Consider the following 20,741-nt stretch of genomic DNA (forward strand, 5'->3'; position numbering starts at 1 on the left):
TAGATGTTCGTTTTGGGTCTTCGGAATTTGTGGATTACCAATGGTAGTTGGCCAAACTTACTCAAGCAGGTTTTGTCGTCGCTTATTAAACAAAATTTGAGGAAGTCTCTAATCAAGTTTTTGGACTTCCAAGTGCGTTCCTTTTAAGCTGCTTCATATCAGGGCTCAAATCGGAAATCTAAGGGGAGGTGCAGTCCTTCCGGCCTCACACCCTCAACCACGCCATGAGTCTTGCTCACTTGCAAGAGGACAAGCTGTAGGATCTACACTTATATGGGCAATTTGCCGACCCCATATCGTGGGATCCTAATAAATTAGCTCTTAATGTTCCTTCAGCGTAGCAAGCCCTTTTATCGACTCCAAACTAATTGGGTTCCTTGCCTGTTAAGCGACTCACGGTGACACAAATGCAAGAACTGTGCAACAAAGGTTTGTGCTATAATTGCGATGAGTGCTTTCAACCTAGGCGTCGCAGCAGGGCCAAGTTCTTTCTCTTGCTAATGGAGGAGGATGATGATAAGCGCAAGGATGAACCGGGATAACTGCTATTGATAGTGTCGTACCTTGCAACCTTGAGGACGAGTTTGAGCCGAAAGGGAAGGCACTGTTAGGATTATTTTAGAATTAGAATAGAATTAAAATAATTAGGATAAAGTATTTTATTAGATTTGAATTAGGGTCCGCTTGGGAGTTTCATGGTAGCGGTTATGAGAGTAAACCACTGTAGCGGTTTTGAGGATAAACCATTGTAATAGTTTTGAGGGGCTTTTAGTAGCAGTTTTTAAAACACCCAACCTGTGCTTGTAAGTTTATTTTCTAGCGGTTCTAACAGTTTTTTAAAATGATAAATTTACATATATGCCCATAAAAATATTCAAACTCTAACCAGTAATTTGGAGTTTTGTTTTTTCAGTTATAAAGTAAGAGTTCTTTATTTGTTTTCTACTTATTAGTATTTTATAACTTCAAATGTGATAAAGTCTTATTATCATTCTTTGTCATTCTTCGCAGCATCTGAAATGATTGAAAAATTCTGACTCTACTTCTCCAAGAAAGCATCTAGAAATGAGATTTTAATAATTTTTTTTTTTTTATGATTGCTTAAAATTGTTTTATATTTAATATGGTTGAAGACGTGCATAATATGGTTAATTTTTTTTTTTTCATGTAAATGTGATAGTTTTATAGTAGATAACTAGATATAGTATTTATGGAATAAAATTTTAAAACTAATCAAAATACCTCGATTTAGAGTATTTTATAAACCCCTTAAAAATACATTATACTAGTTTTGAAGGGTTTTTGAGCTCATCAAAATCAACGTATAAAAATTTTTATAAGTAATGGTTTAAATACACCTCAAGGTACTCAAAACCAGGGAAAAAACAAAACTCGAAGCAGACCCTTAGGGAATTAGAGTCCTTAGGAAACAACGGAGGTTCTGTTTGCTAAGCAGAATCACTATCCTATCAGACCCTCTCTCTCTTCTTCGACTTTCGTCTTTCCTTTCTTTCTCTTTAGCGTTAGATGAGAGATTAACAAAGAGATAAAGAAACACACACAACAAACTACCATTCACAGGTGCTTCTTCTCTTTTATTTACGCTGTCTTTACCCTTTTTTATATTCCTATAATTTTTCTTTTTTTTTTTTTTTGCTGAAAATTATAGATAACCGAGTCACACCGATCATTCAAAAGAATATGTTGCGTTTTGGATATGTGGGTATGAATTGTTAGTCAATTCGAGCTCAAATGAGTTATTCTGAAATTAAAAAAAAAAAAAAAGATTTAATTTTTTGTGTGTTGGAACGAGCAAATTGGTTTAATTAGTGGATGGATCCGTCTTGAGAATTGGGCGAATTATGTTTTCGTTTTATTTTTCTTTTAACCAAATTCTGTGGTGAAAATTGTTTCCTTCCGATTATTTTTTATCTGGGATTTATTTATTTATGCGGGTGTTTTATTTTTTTTGTTCGTGCAAATTCACAAGCTTGAAGTTCCTAATTTTCTTGGAAAAACTTAAATTTTCCTATGAAACAAACAGACCCTTGTTCTGGTTTTTTCTTAAATTACGAAATTTGAGTTTACCCGTAAAAAAAACGACCCGGATAAGCTTTTACAGCAACAGCTACGCAGGTTCAGATAGGGTCTTTAGTCATTATTAGTGTTTTGAGGTTTAGATACTACGAAGATGCTTGTTTGACTAAAAGGGATCGGGTTACACTGGATTTAGATTGGGAAACTCAATGAAGCAGAGGGTTTTTAACTGACTGCTTTTGAATGGATGATTGGGCGCAATGAGAAAGCTAGTTCAGAGAGTTCTCTATACAAGGAAGCTATGTTACCATAAAGGATAGCTAACTCTAACGTTTAATAAGAATAAAATGTGTGTATGCTGTGACATATTGTGTTTTTGCTTGGGTTGTAGCATGCTGGTTGTGCATAATTATGGTATGATCAATATTATTTACTCCAGTAAGGATTAGGTATTGCGGCTCTTTTGACTATATTGGTTAGATTTCGTGTTGTATATGTAGCGGTTGGGAAACGAGGTTTCAGGTGTATTGTTCTACACTTTGGTGTATGCAATCATGCATAATGAAGAGAGAAGAAAGATATAAACTGAGCCATAACCTTATCTCTCAGCACATTTTGTCTTATAAAACTTCAAGAAATTATTAACTAGGAAGAATTAGCGAAATATTAGTCCTATACCTTTCTTTTGGTATTTCTTATTTCTTGTTTAATAATATGGATTCATATTCAATCAAACTGATCCACGGCCCAACTTACCCACAAAGATTGTTGAAGAGGTTAGGTCTCTATTGTTATTATTTCAGTTAGACTTGGGCTGACAAGGGCTGTGTAATATTGTTTGTGTTTTTTGTTTTTGTATGCATAATTATGTATTAGGAATAGTGGATCCCTTTTAAAGTGGTTTGCTGTTAAGTGGAGAAACATAAAATGTATTTCTAATCCTAATAATCACTTTTGACGTCTACTTTCCCAAAATGAACGTTCTTTTCTTTTTTATTTGTTCTTTTTCTTCTTGGCGGGTTTATTTTGTTATGGATTTTAATTTTTATGTAGTGTTTGCTACTTTGTTTTTAGGTTAGAATTTGATGGATACCAATAATTGGAGGCCTACTTCTCAAGGCGGAGAACCCGTCATGGACACTGGTGATTGGAGAAATCACTTGCAGCCTGATTCACGACAAATAATTGTCAACAAGATGTAAGTGCCTTTTTCTTTTTCTCCCTGCTGTAAATCTGTTGCTTAAAAAACACTCCCAGTTTTGCAATTTGCCTTGGAAAGTCTTGGATCCTATAGGCGATTGTAGTGATTTGCATGGTTACTGAAGTTCTCACAAATCAACAAAAAAAAAGGGCTAGAAGTCAGTCACTAGTTAGTGAGACCACCATAAACGACTCTTTATCCGCTGTTGACAAGTTTTTCGTTAAGTTGAGCATGTGAACGTTGAGAATTGAAGCATGGATCAGCTAGCAGATAGGGGGCCAGTCTGTGGATTACGAATATAAAACTTGGGTGCCTAATTCATCTGATAGGGTTTAATGCATTCTGTCATTCTGGACTACTACTTCATTTTGAATAATGTTACTACATGAGAATACATTTTTGTCTCAAAAATATAGTTTGGAGTACCATTGTAACTGAGCTATAGAGAAATAACAGGTCAATGATAGCAAAAGAGGTGTCTTCCTTAACAGTCCCATATCATTAATGTCTACTTATATTGAGTTAACATGGAAACCAGGGAGTGTGAAAGATGTTCCACTACAAATTAAAGGATTTAAGGTATTTTAAAATGGCATGTCGTAAACCAGATATTGATGTGTCACCATCTTGCTCGAGGTGGAGTTATTGTTCTAGAATTATGTGGTCTCATGTGATGATAAACATGGCTTATGACTAATGTCATTATTAAGTCCATTCTTTTGGACATCAAGAGATATTTATTTACTCCAAATTCTTTTCCATGGAGGATCAGGATCACTTCACTTGGCTAATATCTACTCTCTTTTCTGGCAGCAACATTATGAGTTTGAAACTAAACTTGTATTAAAAATAGGATGCTGAAAATAGTTTGAGTCATTGAGTTAGCATATGACTGTTAGTTTTATAAGTTGCTTTGAAAGAATATTCCTATTTCGCTACTAATATTTATGAGCATACAACCTAAAATTTCATTCTCAACATTGATTGTACAAACATTCCTTGGTTCTTTTTGGTATGAAAGGCTAAGCTGTCATGAAATATACGGTTTTAATTTAAATAAGTTATGGAAAATTAAGGTTAGTTTCAAGTTGGTGCTTTCGCAAAAATTTCTTTCATGGTTCGGTTGTTACATTACTATAAATTACCAAATAAAGGTTTTCTTGGTAAGAACAATACTTGCACGATCAGCAACTCATTTATGTTTTATTCTGCGTAGCACGGATACACTGAAGAGGCATCTTCCTTTTTCTGGTCAAGAGGGATTGAATGAACTCAAGAAAATTGCTGGAAGATTTGAGGAGAAGATATATACTGCTGCAACAAGTCAGGTAAAATTTTGATCTGAGTTCAATAATGTTCATCAACCTCTCTCTATATATATATAACCTATTTCCATATATTTGCACTTCATTTTTGTGCTAGCCAATCCTATTCTTACTACTTTTCAAATATCGTATTTCTTTTTTAACTTTTGCCTCTCATCATACCATGGAGCTTTCCAAGGGAGATTCTCTTACCATATTGAACCTCTGTCATTTTATTCGTAAATTTTTTAGATCATTTCTTTCAGTTATTTATTTGTTCTTTTATGTTTAACAATGCATTTGCACCATTAGGTCATTTTTTTTTTTTTTTTTGGTGCATGTGCGAGAATTTGGAATTTAAGTACTACGAGATTTGAAATTTTGTATTTATCTCAAATTTCAGTCGGATTATTTGCGGAAAATATCTTTGAAGATGCTTTCAATGGAGTCAAAATCTCAAAATCCTATGCCTAATTCGTTGCCACCCAATGCCGCTGGTAATAGCAACAAACCGTCAGATCAAGGTAATAACATTCTTCAGAATTCTTCTCTTAAGACACTGAAAACTTCACTTGCAACTTGGTCTATTCCATCAAGCTTTTTGGCATGTAGAGTTGGTTAAATCTATTCAAACATGTTATGAATGCATGAATTATCATCTCAATTATAGGAATCCAATTTACAATCTACAGCTCTTGGATATTGATGACAAGCTTTGTGTTTTGAGAAGGACACAAGGTGTCGTGTGTCAAACATGTCCCAAAAATCTTGGTACCCTGGAAACGACAGTGTGTATTTTAAAGTTTGGAAGTACTTTTTATTGGCAAAATGCAACCAAAAGCTTAAGGTGTTAGGTAGATACCATACTAGATATTACACTCAATGGATTTAGGGTAGTTTAACATATTAAACATGTATTATTCACTATAACTGATTGTTTATTCCTTGTGTAGAATACAGTAGATTCTGTTTTGATAACAAAAATAACAAGATGGGCAACATCTTTGGCTGTATGAAATTGCACATGCCATTTAAAAAGATAAATAATTCCCTAGAGTGATTTGTTAAGTTCCCAAATCGGTAGGTGAAATAAAATTCTGTTATTTTCTTCTCCCTTCCTCCTCTTCTCTGCCCCCGCCCCAAAACCAAAAGAAATCCCACCCTTTTAATGGTGGATTTCCTAGTCTACTCTTAATCTAAATCTGACTCTTTTAATTAATCGTTACCTGCTTTTGTCAATATGTTCTCCCCTCTTAAGTTTTTTAATTAATTTTCTATTGGTTTTCCAATTTTAAATAGGAACTGGCGTGCAAAACCAAGTTCATAACCAAGGGCAATCACTTCCTGTCCCAATGTCAGCGAATCAGTCTCAACCACGCCAAACAGCTTTTATCCCAGAACATTCAGAATAACATGCCATCAAACGGAGTTCCGGGTTCTTCTGGATTGCCATCTGCTCTTCCTTCTGTCTCTGGTTTATCACAGGCTCCAATCCCCAGTGTTGTAAACCAAAATTCCACCATGCAAAATATATCTGGTGCTTCACAGAACACAGTTTCTTCAATGGGGCAAGGGGTGCCCTCCAATCTCTTTGCCAATTCTCAGAGGCAAATGCAAGGAAGGCAACAGGTTCTTACCCCCCAGCAACAACAGCAGTCCCAGAATCCACAACAGTATATGTACCAGCAGCAGTTGCAACAACAATTTCTGAAGCAGAAGATGCTGCACGGAAATCTCTCACACTCACTAACGCAACAGCAGCAGCCAAACATACTACGGCCTAATCAGTTACAATCTTCTCAGCAATCTAGTATGCAATCATCATCTGTTATGCAACCTTCCTTGATCCAATCAGCCCCTGTCTCTAGTCTTCAGCAGAACCAGCAGACTTCTGTTCAACAGTGGACACAGTCCATGATGCAGCCGCGCCCACAATCAGTCCTTAGGCTGCAGCATGGTTGGTATATCTTTACCTGCTTTCATGGTTATGTTTCTGGGATGTTTTATCCCTCTTAAGTTGGTTGGTATATCTTATTCTTTCTTTGGTTTTCCTATTTTAAATAGGGACTGGCATGCAAAACCAAGTTCATAACCAAGGGCAATCACTTCCTACCCCATTGTCAGCTAATCAGTCTCAGCCATGCCAACAGCTGTTCTCCCAGTACGTTCAGAATAACATGACATCAACTGGACTTCCGGGTTCTTCTGGATTGACATTTTTGCTTCCTTCTGTCTATGGTTTAACAAAGACTCCAATCCCCAGTGTTGTAAACCAAAATTCCACCATGCAAAATATATCTGGTGTTTCACAAAACACATTACCTTCAATGGGGCAAGGGGTGCCCTCCAATCTCTTTGCCAATTCTCAGAGGGAAATGCAACCAATGCTACAGGTTCTTCCCCAGCTGCAACAACACCAATCCCAGAACCCACAACAGCATATGTCGTCAAAAGCTGCCTTCACAAAACCAGCAGCACCTATAACACTGCCGTCAATGATGCCTTCACAAAAACAGCAGCAGCAGCAGCTAATGGGGCAACTTTCAAACGCTGCAAACATGCTGCAGAATCAGTTGATTGGCCAACAATATAGTGTTGGAGATATTGAGCAGCAACTACACCAGCGGTTGCTAGGACAGAAGAGTAATCTTCCAAAACTGCAGCAACAGATAAATCTTGCTCTAATATTTTGTGTATTCTTTGTTTCTGTACTGTTGTGGTTCCTTTATCTCGTATGAACTTTATACTTGCCTGCGATTTGTTTTCTATATTGCTGTCAATTACACTGTAAAAATTTGCATATGCGATCGCAGTTTTTCTTATAGTATTGGAATTTCCTTTTTATTGCATGATTGTTCATTTCATTTGGAGTGTTCTTTGATCATTGAACTCTATGCCACGTGTATAAGTATAATTTTCTTATTGCTGGGGTAATGCAGAGCCTGATTCATGGTATGAGTTAATTGTCCTTGGTACAAATTCCCATTTAACTCAAGTTTACCCAATGTTGATCAGTTAAGCTTCTTTGGCTTGCACAGTCCAGGCAAGACAAGCAAATGCGGGTGATTGGCAAGAGAAGGTCTACCAAAAGGTTTTTTGTCAAGTTCCTTGCTGAAGTTTACTTAGGATAAAATATCGAAGATACAGTCAATTAGAAACTATGAATATAACATTATGACACCCTGAGGGGTTGGCTCAGGGATAGTTGAGGTGCGCGGATGCTGATCCGAACATCCGGGTCATCAAAAATAAAAAAGTAACATTGTGAAAGAATTCCAGCAACACATTCTTATGATTTTTTTTTTCATTATCGTCAAGTACTTATTTTTCAACAGGGAGAATAATTTGACTTTAGGGTGTTTTGAATTGGTATTTGATGTGAATTGTACAAGTTTTACCCTATTTTAATTATTTGTTTAGAAGTGATTTTATTTGGAAGTGCTTTTAAACTATTGAAAGCACTTAAAAATAATATCCAAAAATACTTTTATAAAAGTAATGTGTGGAAAACTTTGTTTGGTCGGAAAGTATCAGGATTGCTTCCAGGAATACCACTAATAGATACTTTTTCAAAAGTGGTTTTTGAAATTGTTTTCAAGTGAATAAATACAAGTTATGGTATTAATAATTCTATAATAATAATAATGTCAACTCGTTAGCGTGTTAAGGAAATTGGGTTTTAAAAAGTTGTTGAAATTTGAAGGTTAAAGGGCCAATAGGAGTTAAAAGAATCATAAGTTTAATGAATGATTGATTGATTGATTGATTAGAGTCTTAATCAGTTGCATGTTGCCAACTCTTAAGTCTGGACTTCCATTTGTAACAATTTTCACCCACCCATCTCATCTGTCCATATTACACAAAATTCTAAATTATTTTTAATTTAAATAACATTATATTGATGTGAATCTAAAATGAAAGGAAATTGGTATTTACTATCCAGTCATAGAGTTTTTATTTAATCGATAATTCTATAATATTTGAAATAATAATAATAATATATAAAAATAAAATTTTATTAGACCAATCTAAGTTTTAACTTTAATAATAAATTGGTTAATTTTTTATTTTTTTTTTAATAATTGAGATGTCTAAACTAACTTAGGTTCACCTCAACTAATCCTTAGACGAGTTATTTCACACCAACCCATTATCATAGCCCCTAAATTGGTTAACTTTATTAGACCAAGATTATAGAATCAAATTCAACACAGCTGAATTACATTTTCTCACACTATTTTTTGCAGAATGATAGTTTGTTTTAAAAAGAATTTGGAGTTTGATTATATTGAATATTTTTTATTCATTGTATGTGAAATTGGAAAAGATTTAGATCCTAGATAAATTTTCATAGTATTAAAGATTTTGATTACTTTGTCATTGTTAACTAGGAAATATCTTAAAATTTCAAGAGTAAATGCTTTAGGGTTAGTTTAGTCATTACACCATATAACATACTTCATTGATAACAATATGACAACGTAGGGTGGCAATTAACTTTTTTGCAAAAGATAGGGGTCCAATGTGATTGGGCCAATACAAGTATACAGCGAAACCCTATGAAATTAAATTATCAACACCTTTAACGGGTAATGTTACTGCAGTAACAGTACCCTATTTTACATAAATAAAGAGTAAACGACTTTTTCCCACCCGAGGATTAGCAAAATTCAAGGTTAGGATTCAGTTGTTCTTCATCGGATTTTGGCCATTTTCGGCAATCAAAATCGAATTGGTCACCACCACTGCAACCAGCGGCTCCAGCTCTTCAAAACCACCGTATCCCCTTAAACCGTTCAATCGTCGTTTGCCGGTGTTGTTAGGGTTAGGATTCAATCATTCTTTGTCAAATTCTTACTGTTTCTGGCTACCAAAATCAAATTGGTCACCACCACTGCAACCAGTAGCTCCAGCTCTTCAAAAACCCCCCATATCCCCTTCAACCGATCACTCACCTTTCGTCGATGTTGTTAGGGTTAGGATTCGATCATTCTTCGCCAAATTCTGGCCATTTCCGATGACCAAAAATCAAATTGGTCACCACCACTGCAACCAGCGGCTCTAGCACTTCAAAACCCCCCTATCCCCTTCAACCGTTCAGTCGTCGTTCGCTGGCAGTGAGGTTAGTGTTCTCCTTCGCGATTTTTGGTGAATTGGGTAATTTTGATGATTGATTCAAATAATTGATTGGTTTTTGAGAGTTCTGGTGGAGTGTTTGTTTGATTTAATTGGTTTTCGACATTTCTTGTGTTGGGTTGATTTGCTTCATGGTGGGTGTTGTTTTTGGAGAGATGGGTGGGGGCTTGTGGGTGTTGCTTTGTAGAGTAGGTTGATTCTGATGGTAGTTTGGATGGGGTGGGTTTGGAATGGAGTGGTTTGGCCAACTATGGTGTTGGTTTGGAATGGGTGGTGGTGGTTGTTTGGCTGGCTTTTGGTGTTGCTTTGTAGGGTGGACCGACTATGGTGGTGGTGGTTCGGAATGGGCTGACATTGACCAAAAATTAGATTTTGGGCTGTGCTTGGTTTGGTTGTCCATAACTCACTATTTTGAACTGAAGGGCTGTGTAATTTGTTTTTGTTTGCATAATTATGTATTAGGAAATAGTGGATCCCTTTTAAAGTGGTTTGCTGTTAAGTGGAGAAGCATAAAATGTATTTCTAATCCTAAGAATCACTTTTGACGTCTACTTGCCCAAAATGAACGTTCTTTTCTTTTTTATTTGTTCTTTTTCTTCTTTGCAGGTTTATTTTGTAATGGATTTTAATTTTTATGTAGTGTTTGCTACTTTGTTTTTAGGTTAGAATTTGATGGATACCAATAATTGGAGGCCTACTTCTCAAGGCGGAGAACCTGTCATGGACACTGGTGATTGGAGAAATCACTTGCAGCCTGATTCACGACAAAGAATTGTCAACAAGATGTAAGTGCCTTTTTTTCTTTTTCTCCCTGCTATTAAATAGGGGGCCGGTCTGTGGATTACGAATATAAAACTTGGGTGCCAAATTCATCTGATAGGGTTTAATGCATTCTGTCATCCTGGACTACTACTTCATTTTTAATAATGTTACTACATGAGAATACATTATTGTCTCAAAAATATAGTTTGGACTACCATTGTAACTGAGCTATAGAGAAATAACAGGTCAATGATAGCAAAAGAGATTTCTTGCTTAACAGTCCCTTATCATTAATGTCTACTTGTATTGAGTTAAGATGGAAACCAGGGAGTGTGAAAGATATTCCACTACAAATAAAAGGATTTAAGTTATTTTAAAATGGCATGTCTTAATCCAGATATTGATGTGTCACCATCTTGCTCGTGGTGGAGTTATTGTTCTAGAATTATGTGGTCTCATGTGATGATAAACATGGCTTATGTCATTATTAAGTCCATTCTTTTGAACGTCAGGAGATATTTATTTACTCCAAATTTTTTCCATGGAGGATCATGATCACTCCACTTGGTTAATATCTACCCTCTTTTTTCTGGCAGCAACATTATGAGTTTGAAACTAAATTGTATTATAAATAGGAAGCTGAAAATAATTTGAGTCATTGAGTTAGCATATGACTGTTAGTTTGACAAGTTGCTTTGAAAGAATATTCCTATTTCGCTACTAATATTTGCGAGCGTACAAACTAAAATTTCATTCTCAACAGTGATTGTACAAACATTCCTTGGTTCTTTTTGGTATGAAAGGCTAAGCTGTCATGAAATATACGGTTTTTATTTAAATAAGTTACGGAAAATTAAGGTTAGTTTCAAGTTGGTGCTTTCGCAAAAATTTCTTTCATGGTTCGGTTGTTACATTACATTATGGATTACCAAGTAAGGGTTTTCTTGGTAAGAACAATGCTTGCATGATCAGCAACTCACTTATGTTTTATTCTGTGCAGTATGGATACACTGAAGAGGCATCTTCCTTTTTCCGGTCAAGAGGGATTGAATGAACTCAAGAAAATTGCTGGAAGGTTTGAGGAGAAGATATATACTGCTGCAACAAGTCAGGTAAATTTTTTATCGGAGTTATATAATGTTCATCAAGCTATATATATATACCATGGAGCTTTTGCCTCTCATCATACCATGGAGCTTTCCAAGGAAGATTTTCTTACTGTATTGAACCTTTGTCATCTTATTTGTTAGTTTTTTAGATCATTTCTTTTATTTATTTATTTGTTTCTTTATGTTTAATAGTGCATTTGCACCATTATGTCATTTTTTTTTTTTTTTGGTGCGTTTGAGATAGTTTGGAATTTAAAGTACTATGAGATTTGAAATTTTGTATTTATCTCAAATTTCAGTCAGATTATTTGCGGAAAATATCTTTGAAGATGCTTTCAATGGAGTCAAAATCTCAAAATCCTATGCCTAATTCTTTGCCACCCAATGCCGCTGGTAATAGCAACAAACCGCCGGATCAAGGTGATAACATTCTTCAGAATTCTTCTCTTAAGACACTGAAAACTTCACTTGCAAGTTGCTCTATTCCATCATGCTTCTTGGCTGGTAGAGTTGGTTAAATCTATTCAAACATGTCATGAATGCATGAATTATCATCTCGGTTATAGTAATCCAATTAATAATCTACAGCTTTTAGATATTGATGACAAGCTTTGTGTTCTGAGAAGGACACAAGGTGTCGTGCGTCAAACTTGTCCCAAAAATGTTGGTACCCCTGGAAACAACAATGTATATTTTAAAGTTTGGAAGTATTTTTTATTTGCAAGATGCAACCAAAAGCTTAAGGTATTAAGTAGATACCATACTAGATGTTACACTCAATGGATTTAGGGTAGTTTAACGTATTAAACATGTATTATTCACTATAACTGATTGTTTATTCCTTGTGTAGAATACATAGATTCTGTATAGATAACAAAAATAACAAGATGGGCAACATCTTTGGCTGTATGAAATTGCACATGTTAATTAATTCCCTAGAGTGACTTGTTAAGTTCCCAAATCGGGAGGGCTGTGTAATTTGGCCAAACCATAGGGTAGGGGTAGGTGAAATAAAATTCTGTTATTTTCTTCTCCCTTCCTCCTCTTCTCTGCCCCCGCCCCAAAACCAAAAGAAATTTCACCCTTTTAATGGTGGATATCCTTGTCTACTCTTAATCTAAATCCATCTAAAAGCCATTTTGTTCCTCTTGGTGTTCAAACGACTCTTTTAATTAATCGTTACCTGCTTTTGTCAATATGTTCTTCCCTCTTAAGTTTTTTAATTAATTTTCTATTGGTTTTCCAATTTTAAATAGGAACTGGCGTGCAAAACCAAGTTCATAACCAAGGGCAATCACTTCCTGTCCCAATGTCAGCGAATCAGTCTCAACCACGCCAACAGCTTTTATCCCAGAACATTCAGAATAACATGCCATCAAACGGAGTTCCGGGTTCTTCTGGATTGCCATCTGCTCTTCCTTCTGTCTCTGGTTTATCACAGGCTCCAATCCCCAGTGTTGTAAACCAAAATTCCACCATGCAAAATATATCTGGTGCTTCACAGAACACAGTTTCTTCAATGGGGCAAGGGGTGCCCTCCAATCTCTTTGCCAATTCTCAGAGGCAAATGCAAGGAAGGCAACAGGTTCTTACCCCCCAGCAACAACAGCAGTCCCAGAATCCACAACAGTATATGTACCAGCAGCAGTTGCAACAACAATTTCTGAAGCAGAAGATGCAGCACGGAAATCTCTCACACTCACTAATGCAACCTCACATGCAACAGCAGCAGCCAAACATACTACAGCCTAATCAGTTGCAATCTTCTCAGCAATCTGGTATGCAATCATCATCTGTTATGCAACCTTCCTTGATCCAATCAGCCCCTCTCTCTAGTCTTCAGCAGAGCCAGCAGTCGTCTGTTCAACAGTCAACACAGTCCATGATTCAGCCGCACCCACAATCAGTCCTTAGGCCACAGCAACAGCAACAACAGCCCGTGGGTATTCATCAACAGCAAACACCAATGACACTGCCTCCACAACAGCAGCAGCAGCAGCTAATGGGGCAACCTTCAAATGCTTCAAACATGCAGCAGAATCAATTGATTGGCCAACAAAATAGTGTTAGTGATATCCAGCAGCAACAACAACAGAGGTTGCTAGGGCAGCAGAGTAATCTTCCAAATATGCAGCAGCAGCAGCAACAACAACAACAGCAGCAGCAGCAGCAGCAGCAGCAGCAACAACAGCATCAGCAGCAGCAGATATTGGCTCAGCAAAACCTCTCAAGTATGCATCATCAACAATTGGGCCCACAAAATAATATTTCAGGATTACAGTCGCAGCAGCAGCAACAGTTACTCGGAAATCAGTCTGGAAACTCAAGCATGCAAACTAATCAACACTCTGTGCATATGCTACAACAATCCAAGGTTCCATTGCAGCAACAAAGCCAGCAGAGTGCACCTTTATTACCAAATCAAGGGCAGCAGTCACAGTCACAACAGCCACAGCAGCAATTAATGTCACAGATCCAATCACAGCCGGCACAGTTGCAACAGCAGTTGGGATTGCAACAACAACCTAATCAATTACAACAAAATTTGCAGCAAAGGCTTCAGGCATCAAGTCAAGCATCAGGTTCCTTGCTTCAACCGCAGAGCGTAATGGATCAGCCAAAGCAGTTATATCAATCACAAAGACCCCTTCCAGAAACATCATCAAGTATGTTTTTTCGTATATGCTTTTGGTCATCTTTTTAATAACAGTGCCTTTTTGTTTGTGCTTTATTTTCAAAGATTATCATAGTACAATTTGGTTGACAAGATTTATTATATGACTTTGCATTTGATTAGTTGCAAGTATGTTTATCCAAGGAATGTTCCAATTTGTGTTTCATTGCTTACTAAGCTAATGACCATTTTTCATCTGGGTAAAAATTTGTAAGTTCTTTAGGGACTACTTCTACAATGGCTGTGGTCATGCACTAACATATTTTTGCTCTTTTTGGTCATCTAAGATGTTCTTTGGCTTGGTTATTAGTTTTTATTTATTTCATGAGAAAGAACTGGTTTTGAATTCTTGTCTAAAATCCATGTCTGGAAATTTTTGAAAATTTTCCACTGACATACATTATCTCACCCAAATATGATTTTTGTATTAAAATTCTTTGATTTCATCAAAATCAGTAAATGACAAGTATGTATGCAACTGACACCAATGGATATGTTGATATAGACTACTATGTCTGTAATCTTGTCTTTGGATATATTCCAAATTGGTGTGTTCCTTCACTTCTAGAGTTGCTTATAGTGAGACATGTGGTTTGAATTTAAATTTTTAAGTGTGTGAGTTGACGCCTCAACAGCTTTACCTTTTAATCTTGGCATTTACACCTTATGATTAACCATGCAATGGAAGAAAATCTTTATAATTCGTTTTGACCTTCTTTTCTTTTACTCAAGACTTTGTAATTTATCCGGTTGAGTGTCTAGGGATTATGGTATATGTGGTTGATTGTGAGAAGCAGTAAATTTGTTTTGCCATCTTTCTTGTGGGAAGAGTGCATAAATGCTGTCTTTGTATTTATTCTTGTTGTGGGAGAAACTGATGCTCTAATCTTTTGTTGTACTAATGGTTTTCTGGTGAACCCTTGACAAAGCGGAAACACATAGCTTTATTAAGGATGTCAAATCCACAGACAAGAAATCCCAAAGGGAACTCAAAAATATATCGATAAACCATGAATTGCTTGTAACATAACAACCCTTTTTATAGTTGACCATTCCTGATACTACTCAAATAAGATAAATACAATTCCTTAGTAACCAAAATTCCTTGTTAAAGAAGAAAAACAAATAATATTCAATTAGGAAAACCAAGTTTAACTAATCTAAGTTAACCTAAATTATGAAACTTAATTAATATAGGAAAATAATTATGACTCTAAACAAGAAAAGTAAAATAACTAAAACTCATCCTTCATCAACCCTATTTCATTATACTCCTTGGTTCATTTATATCATATAAATTGCCTATTTGCCTGTGATTTGATATCTGTGTTCCTGCCAATCCTCTGTCACATTTAGCTAATGCTATTGAAAATTTAGGTGGCGTGCATGATTTCGTCATCTCATTTGGAGTGTTTTCTGATCATTTAACTGTATGGTACATGAATAATAATAATTTTCCTTTTGCTAGAGTCGTGGTGACCTGAGTCTGACTCATGTTTCTCTCTATTATTTTTCCTTGTAATTAGTTCCCATTTAACTTACATGTACACAATTTTTATAATGTTAGCATCTCTAGATTCCACAGCCCAGACTGGACAAGCAAATGGGGGTGATTGGCAAGAGGAGGTCTATCAAAAGGTACTTTGTTTGTCATGTCCCTTAGATGAAGTTTATTTATAATACTTGAAAGAACATATTGAATGTGTGGACATAGGTTTTTATAGGGTTGAAATTTTGGATTGGAAATAACCAGTCCATATGGCATGATTGTAGTAGCTAGCACAACAGGAATAACCAATTAGAACAAGGATTTTACCATCGTGAAAGAATTCTCAATAACTCATGATTGTATATGCAACTACTATTGTTTTTTGAAAAAAATGATGAATCTAACAATGATGTCTTGCAAAATTTTTACTTTGCAGATTAAAGCCATGAAGGACATGTATTTTCCCGAATTAAATGATATGTATAACAAAATTGCTACTAAATTGCAGCAGGTAAATGATCCATTTTTGTATATTTCCTTGAAAATTAATGCCTAACCATATTCTTTACTGGGATTTCATCTGAGCTCAGGAGTTAATAGCATACATGTTTAGGTGTCATTTGCTAATCAATTTTAACTCACCTGTTTTTTTAGTACATCTTTTATTTTTCTTTTTAAAGGAAGAAAACAAATATCTTTTTTACCAACATGTTAGCTCAAACATTTTGTTAATTTGTTATTTGTTCCATTTATTGGATTCTGGTTCTTACACTGTAAACTGGTGTTCTCTCTGCTTGCCAGCATGATTCTCTTCCTCAACAACCAAAGTCGGAGCAGCTTGAGAAGCTGAAAATTTTTAAGACTATGTTGGAGCGTATTATAACATTCTTACAGGTGTCCAAAAGTAATATCTCACCTAATTTTAGGGAAAAGCTGGGTTCCTACGAGAAGCAGATTATCAATTTTATAAATACAAATAGGCCCAGGAAGCCTGTTTCTTCACTGCAGCCAGGGCAACTTCCCCCACCTCATATGCATTCCATGCAGCAGCCACAGTCTCAAGTTCAGCCCCATGACAATCAAATGAACCCACAGATGCAATCAATGAACTTGCAAGGTTCGGTTGGAACAATGCCACAGAACAATATGACAAATATGCAGCATAAATCTATGTCTTCTATGTCGGGGGTCTCAACAGCATCACAAAACATGTCAAATTCCTTGCAGCCAGGTTCCAATTTGGATTCAGGACAAGGAAATTCACTGAACTCATTGCATCAGGTTTCTGTTGGATCTCTACAACAAAATTCTGTGGGTACTTCTCAACAGGCAAACATGAATACTTTGTCATCACAAAGTGGAGTTAATATGGTGCCGTCAAATATTAATCCCCTCCAGTCAAATTCAAATATGCTACAACACCAGCATATGAAACAGGAGCAGCAACAAATGCTGCAGTCCCAACAGCGTCAACAACAAATGCAACAGCGCCACATACAGCAGCAAATGATGCAGAAGCAACAGCTAATGCAACAGCAACAGCAACAGCAACAGCAACAGCAGCAGCAGTTGCACCAGCAAGCAAAGCAGCAGCTGCCTGGGCAGATGCAGACGCATCAAATGCCACAACTGCATCAGATAAATGATTTGAGTGACTTGAAGATGCGACAGGGGATGGGTGTTAAGTCTGGGGCCTTTCAGCAACATCTGTCGTCAAGCCAACGCGCAGCCTATCCCCATCAACAGATGAAACCGGGAGCTACATTTTCAATTTCTCCTCCCCAAACAGTTCAGGCTGCATCCCCTCAAATGCCACAACATTCTTCTCCACAGGTCGACCAGCAGAATCTTCTTTTATCACTCACAAAAACTGGAACCCCCTTGCAATCTGCAAGCTCTCCTTCGATCGTGCCATCTCCTTCAACACCTTTAGTTCCATCGCCCATGCCTGGGGATTCTGATAAACCAATTTCTGGTATTTCCTCACAAGCAAATGCTGGAAATATTACACATCAACAGAATTCTAATACACAAGCAGCAGCACCGTCTCTTGCTATTGGCACTCCTGGGATATCAGCATCACCTTTCTTTGATGAGTTTACTGGTCCTGATGGCACTCATGGTACTGCCTTGACTACTGTTTCAGGCAAGTCCAGTGTTACAGAGCAGCCTCTTGAGCGCTTAATCAAAGCGGTAAGCTGTAGCTTATTTCTTGGCACCACCATTTTTTCTGGTGCTCTTAACGAGTCTAGCGTAATTTTGTCACCCTTTATTTTTTTGGTATTCAATTATACTTCCTCACATTAAAAGGAAGAATTATTCAACTTTATAGATGTTATATCATTTTTGAATGATACAATCGTAAATGTAATTTTCAGGTAAAATCAATGTCACCTAAAGCATTGAATGCATCTGTCAGTGACATTGGCTCAGTTGTGAGTATGATGGATAGGATAGCAGGATCAGCGCCAGGCAATGGGTCTAGAGCTGCAGTTGGTGAGGATTTGGTTGCCATGACCAAGTGTCGTCTGCAAGCTAGAAATTTCATCACACAAGATGGAATGGCTGGACCCAGGAAAATGAGGCGCTACACAAGTGCCATGCCTTTAAATGTTGTTTCTTCAGCTGGCAGTATGAATGATAGTTTCAAGCAGTTAAATGGTTCAGAGACATCTGACCTGGAGTCAACTGCCACATCTAGTATGAAAAGACCAAGAATGGAGGTATGTTCTTAGTTTCTATGTAAATCGGTTATTTGTGGCTGAGTTGATTTGTTTATTTTATCATACAAAACCTTTTGTTTGTTTACATGATTGTTTTCTTTGGTGATAGTTCCCTGCGCTGCATCTATTATATGTTGCCTTGTGTTATTTTATTGATCAACTATTGTGTATTTAGAGAGCCTTTTTTTCAACTTCAAACAGTTTTCTGTTTAATGAAAGATAAACATTTCCAGATACTTACATTTAGCAAGTGCTGTATGAAATAATATGTGTAGTACATTCTCTACAAATTTTGCTCATCGTTATCATCATTATCATATAAAGTTGGATGTATTAAATATCTCATTGGTGAAGTGAGGCAAGATTTTTTTTGGATCTTGTACTAACTTCTGTCAGTGCCTTTTCACCCCTCTTCAGTATAATGAAATTATATGCTTCTGGTGCAGGCTAATCATGCCCTTTTGGAGGAAATAAGGGAAATAAATCAGCTACTTATAGACACGGTGGTTGATATCAGTGATGAAGATGTTGATCCAACTGTTGCTGGTGCTACTGCTGAAGGAGGTGAAGGAACCATTGTCAAATGCTCTTTCAGTGGAGTGGCTCTCAGTCCAAACTTGAAATCACAGTATGCTTCAGCACAAATGGTAAGCTTTTAAACCTTCCAGACATGATGTCCCACATACCCACCCATAAATAATGTTTTCCTCTGTATTTATATGTGCTTTCTTGCTATGCAGTCACCTATTCAGCCATTGCGTTTGCTTGTTCCAACAAATTACCCAAATTGCTCCCCAATATTATTAGACAAGTTTCCAGTTGAAGTCAGGTATGCGAATGGCACAATTTCTTCTAACAAATGTGTCTTTTAATTGAAAGTTTCTCAAACATATTGGAATTGCATGAAAAATCCTTTATAGCCAAGTATAAACTGGAAGGACGTACGTGATTAATATTCTGTTCGCTTTGACAGCAAAGAATATGAAGATCTTTCGGTGAAGGCAAAGTCAAGGTTTAGCATATCTCTGAGAAGCCTTCCTCAACCCATGACCCTTGCGGTGATAGCAAGGACTTGGGATGTCTGTGCACGTGCTGTGATATCTGAATATGCTCAGCAGAGCGGTGGAGGCAGTTTCAGCTCAAAATATGGGACTTGGGAGAACTGCTTGAGTGCCGCGTGATCATCTTCACAGACTCAAACTAAAAGATTTACTCTGATTAATCATGACACATACATAATTCACCAGTTTCTTCTGCCATGATAGCTAAACAAGTCACCAGTTTCTTCTGCCATGATACCTAAACAAGCAGTTTTTCAGCCAGTCACCAGTGGCAGCCTCTCAATTATCAAGAAGAGCACAAAACCCATCTTTGTGTTTGCACAAGTTTTGTCCTACTTTGAATAATGTCATTACATATTTGAGTAATGGTTTTGTAATTACACATTTGTTTGTCTGTAATTATGGTGCTGTGATTCTGTAGCCTGTGCTTGTAGCAAATGTGTTTTCTAGAACTGATATATTTGCAGATGAAGGTGTATCAGTTTAGAGTTGCAAATGCATTTAGTTTCTTCAATGTGTAAGCCACTTTGGTGTTGCAGCACTTGAGGGGTTTTGTTTCTTTGATAATTTTATTACTAGTAGGGCGGGATTAATATTACTACAAGCCTTAGGGGCGTACATAATATTTATAAATTAAACTAAAATTAATATTTGTGTTATTGTGGATGTAACTCCTATATCATGGACTCAAACAACTATTTCAAGTTGAATATTAGTTTTAATATTTCTTTTAATTTAAAATTAAGATAATTTCTAATGCCCCTGCAAGTTTCCTAGCCTATATCGTAGTGCAAAAGAAACAGATGGTGATCCCAGGCATGGTGATATATGTGTGATCACTGTTGGACGTTTATCACTAATTACATAAGTGATTATATATATATATAGTAAAACCTCTCTATAGTCATAATGTTAGGACTAACTAATTTTATTACTATAAAGAAGTTATAACTTAATAGAGGTGTAATTACAAAAATTATTGTTTTTTATTTCTTATTTTATAATTCATGTTTTAGTAGTACAGTATTAAGATTTCGATTCATATTTTAGTAATATTAGGATTTCAATATAGCATTTCAATTACCTACTTTTGAAACAAATAAAAGATTGTTTCTTAGAACCAATAAAAATAAGTATCATTGATGAAACTGTAAATACAGTTGATGCATGATCAATTGATGTGAAGCCACAGACAATTGTCAATGGTTTTAAGCACTGCAAAATTAGGAGCACTAATACCAATGA

The 20,741-nt window shown here is 36.3% G+C and overlaps 1 protein-coding gene across 3 annotated transcripts; it reads left to right on the plus strand.

Annotated features, from left to right (window-relative positions):
* The first annotated feature begins 5,929 nt into the window (after window positions 1–5,929).
* LOC116109552 (mediator of RNA polymerase II transcription subunit 15a) lies at window positions 5,930–20,055 on the plus strand. 3 transcript variants are annotated; one of them, XM_031395778.1, is made up of 11 exons: window positions 10,329–10,463; window positions 11,441–11,552; window positions 11,849–11,969; window positions 12,806–14,215; window positions 15,791–15,861; window positions 16,149–16,223; window positions 16,514–17,905; window positions 18,091–18,435; window positions 18,882–19,082; window positions 19,176–19,264; window positions 19,409–20,055. In XM_031395778.1, exons 1-11 carry the CDS (start codon window positions 10,351–10,353, stop codon window positions 19,614–19,616), a joined length of 4,137 nt encoding a protein of 1,378 aa, XP_031251638.1. In that variant the 5' UTR covers window positions 10,329–10,350; the 3' UTR covers window positions 19,617–20,055. The 3 variants fall into 3 exon arrangements, with proteins under 3 accessions (XP_031251641.1, XP_031251638.1, XP_031251639.1); XM_031395779.1 differs by having other exon boundaries at window positions 15,800–15,861; XM_031395781.1 differs by lacking the exons at window positions 10,329–10,463; window positions 11,441–11,552; window positions 11,849–11,969 and adding an exon at window positions 5,930–6,261 and having other exon boundaries at window positions 13,225–14,215.
* The last annotated feature ends 686 nt before the right edge of the window (window positions 20,056–20,741 follow it).

This window comes from Pistacia vera, unplaced genomic scaffold (genome assembly GCF_008641045.1).
Source record: "Pistacia vera cultivar Batoury unplaced genomic scaffold, PisVer_v2 Contig582, whole genome shotgun sequence".
In the NCBI taxonomy this organism is placed as follows: Eukaryota; Viridiplantae; Streptophyta; class Magnoliopsida; order Sapindales; family Anacardiaceae; genus Pistacia; species Pistacia vera.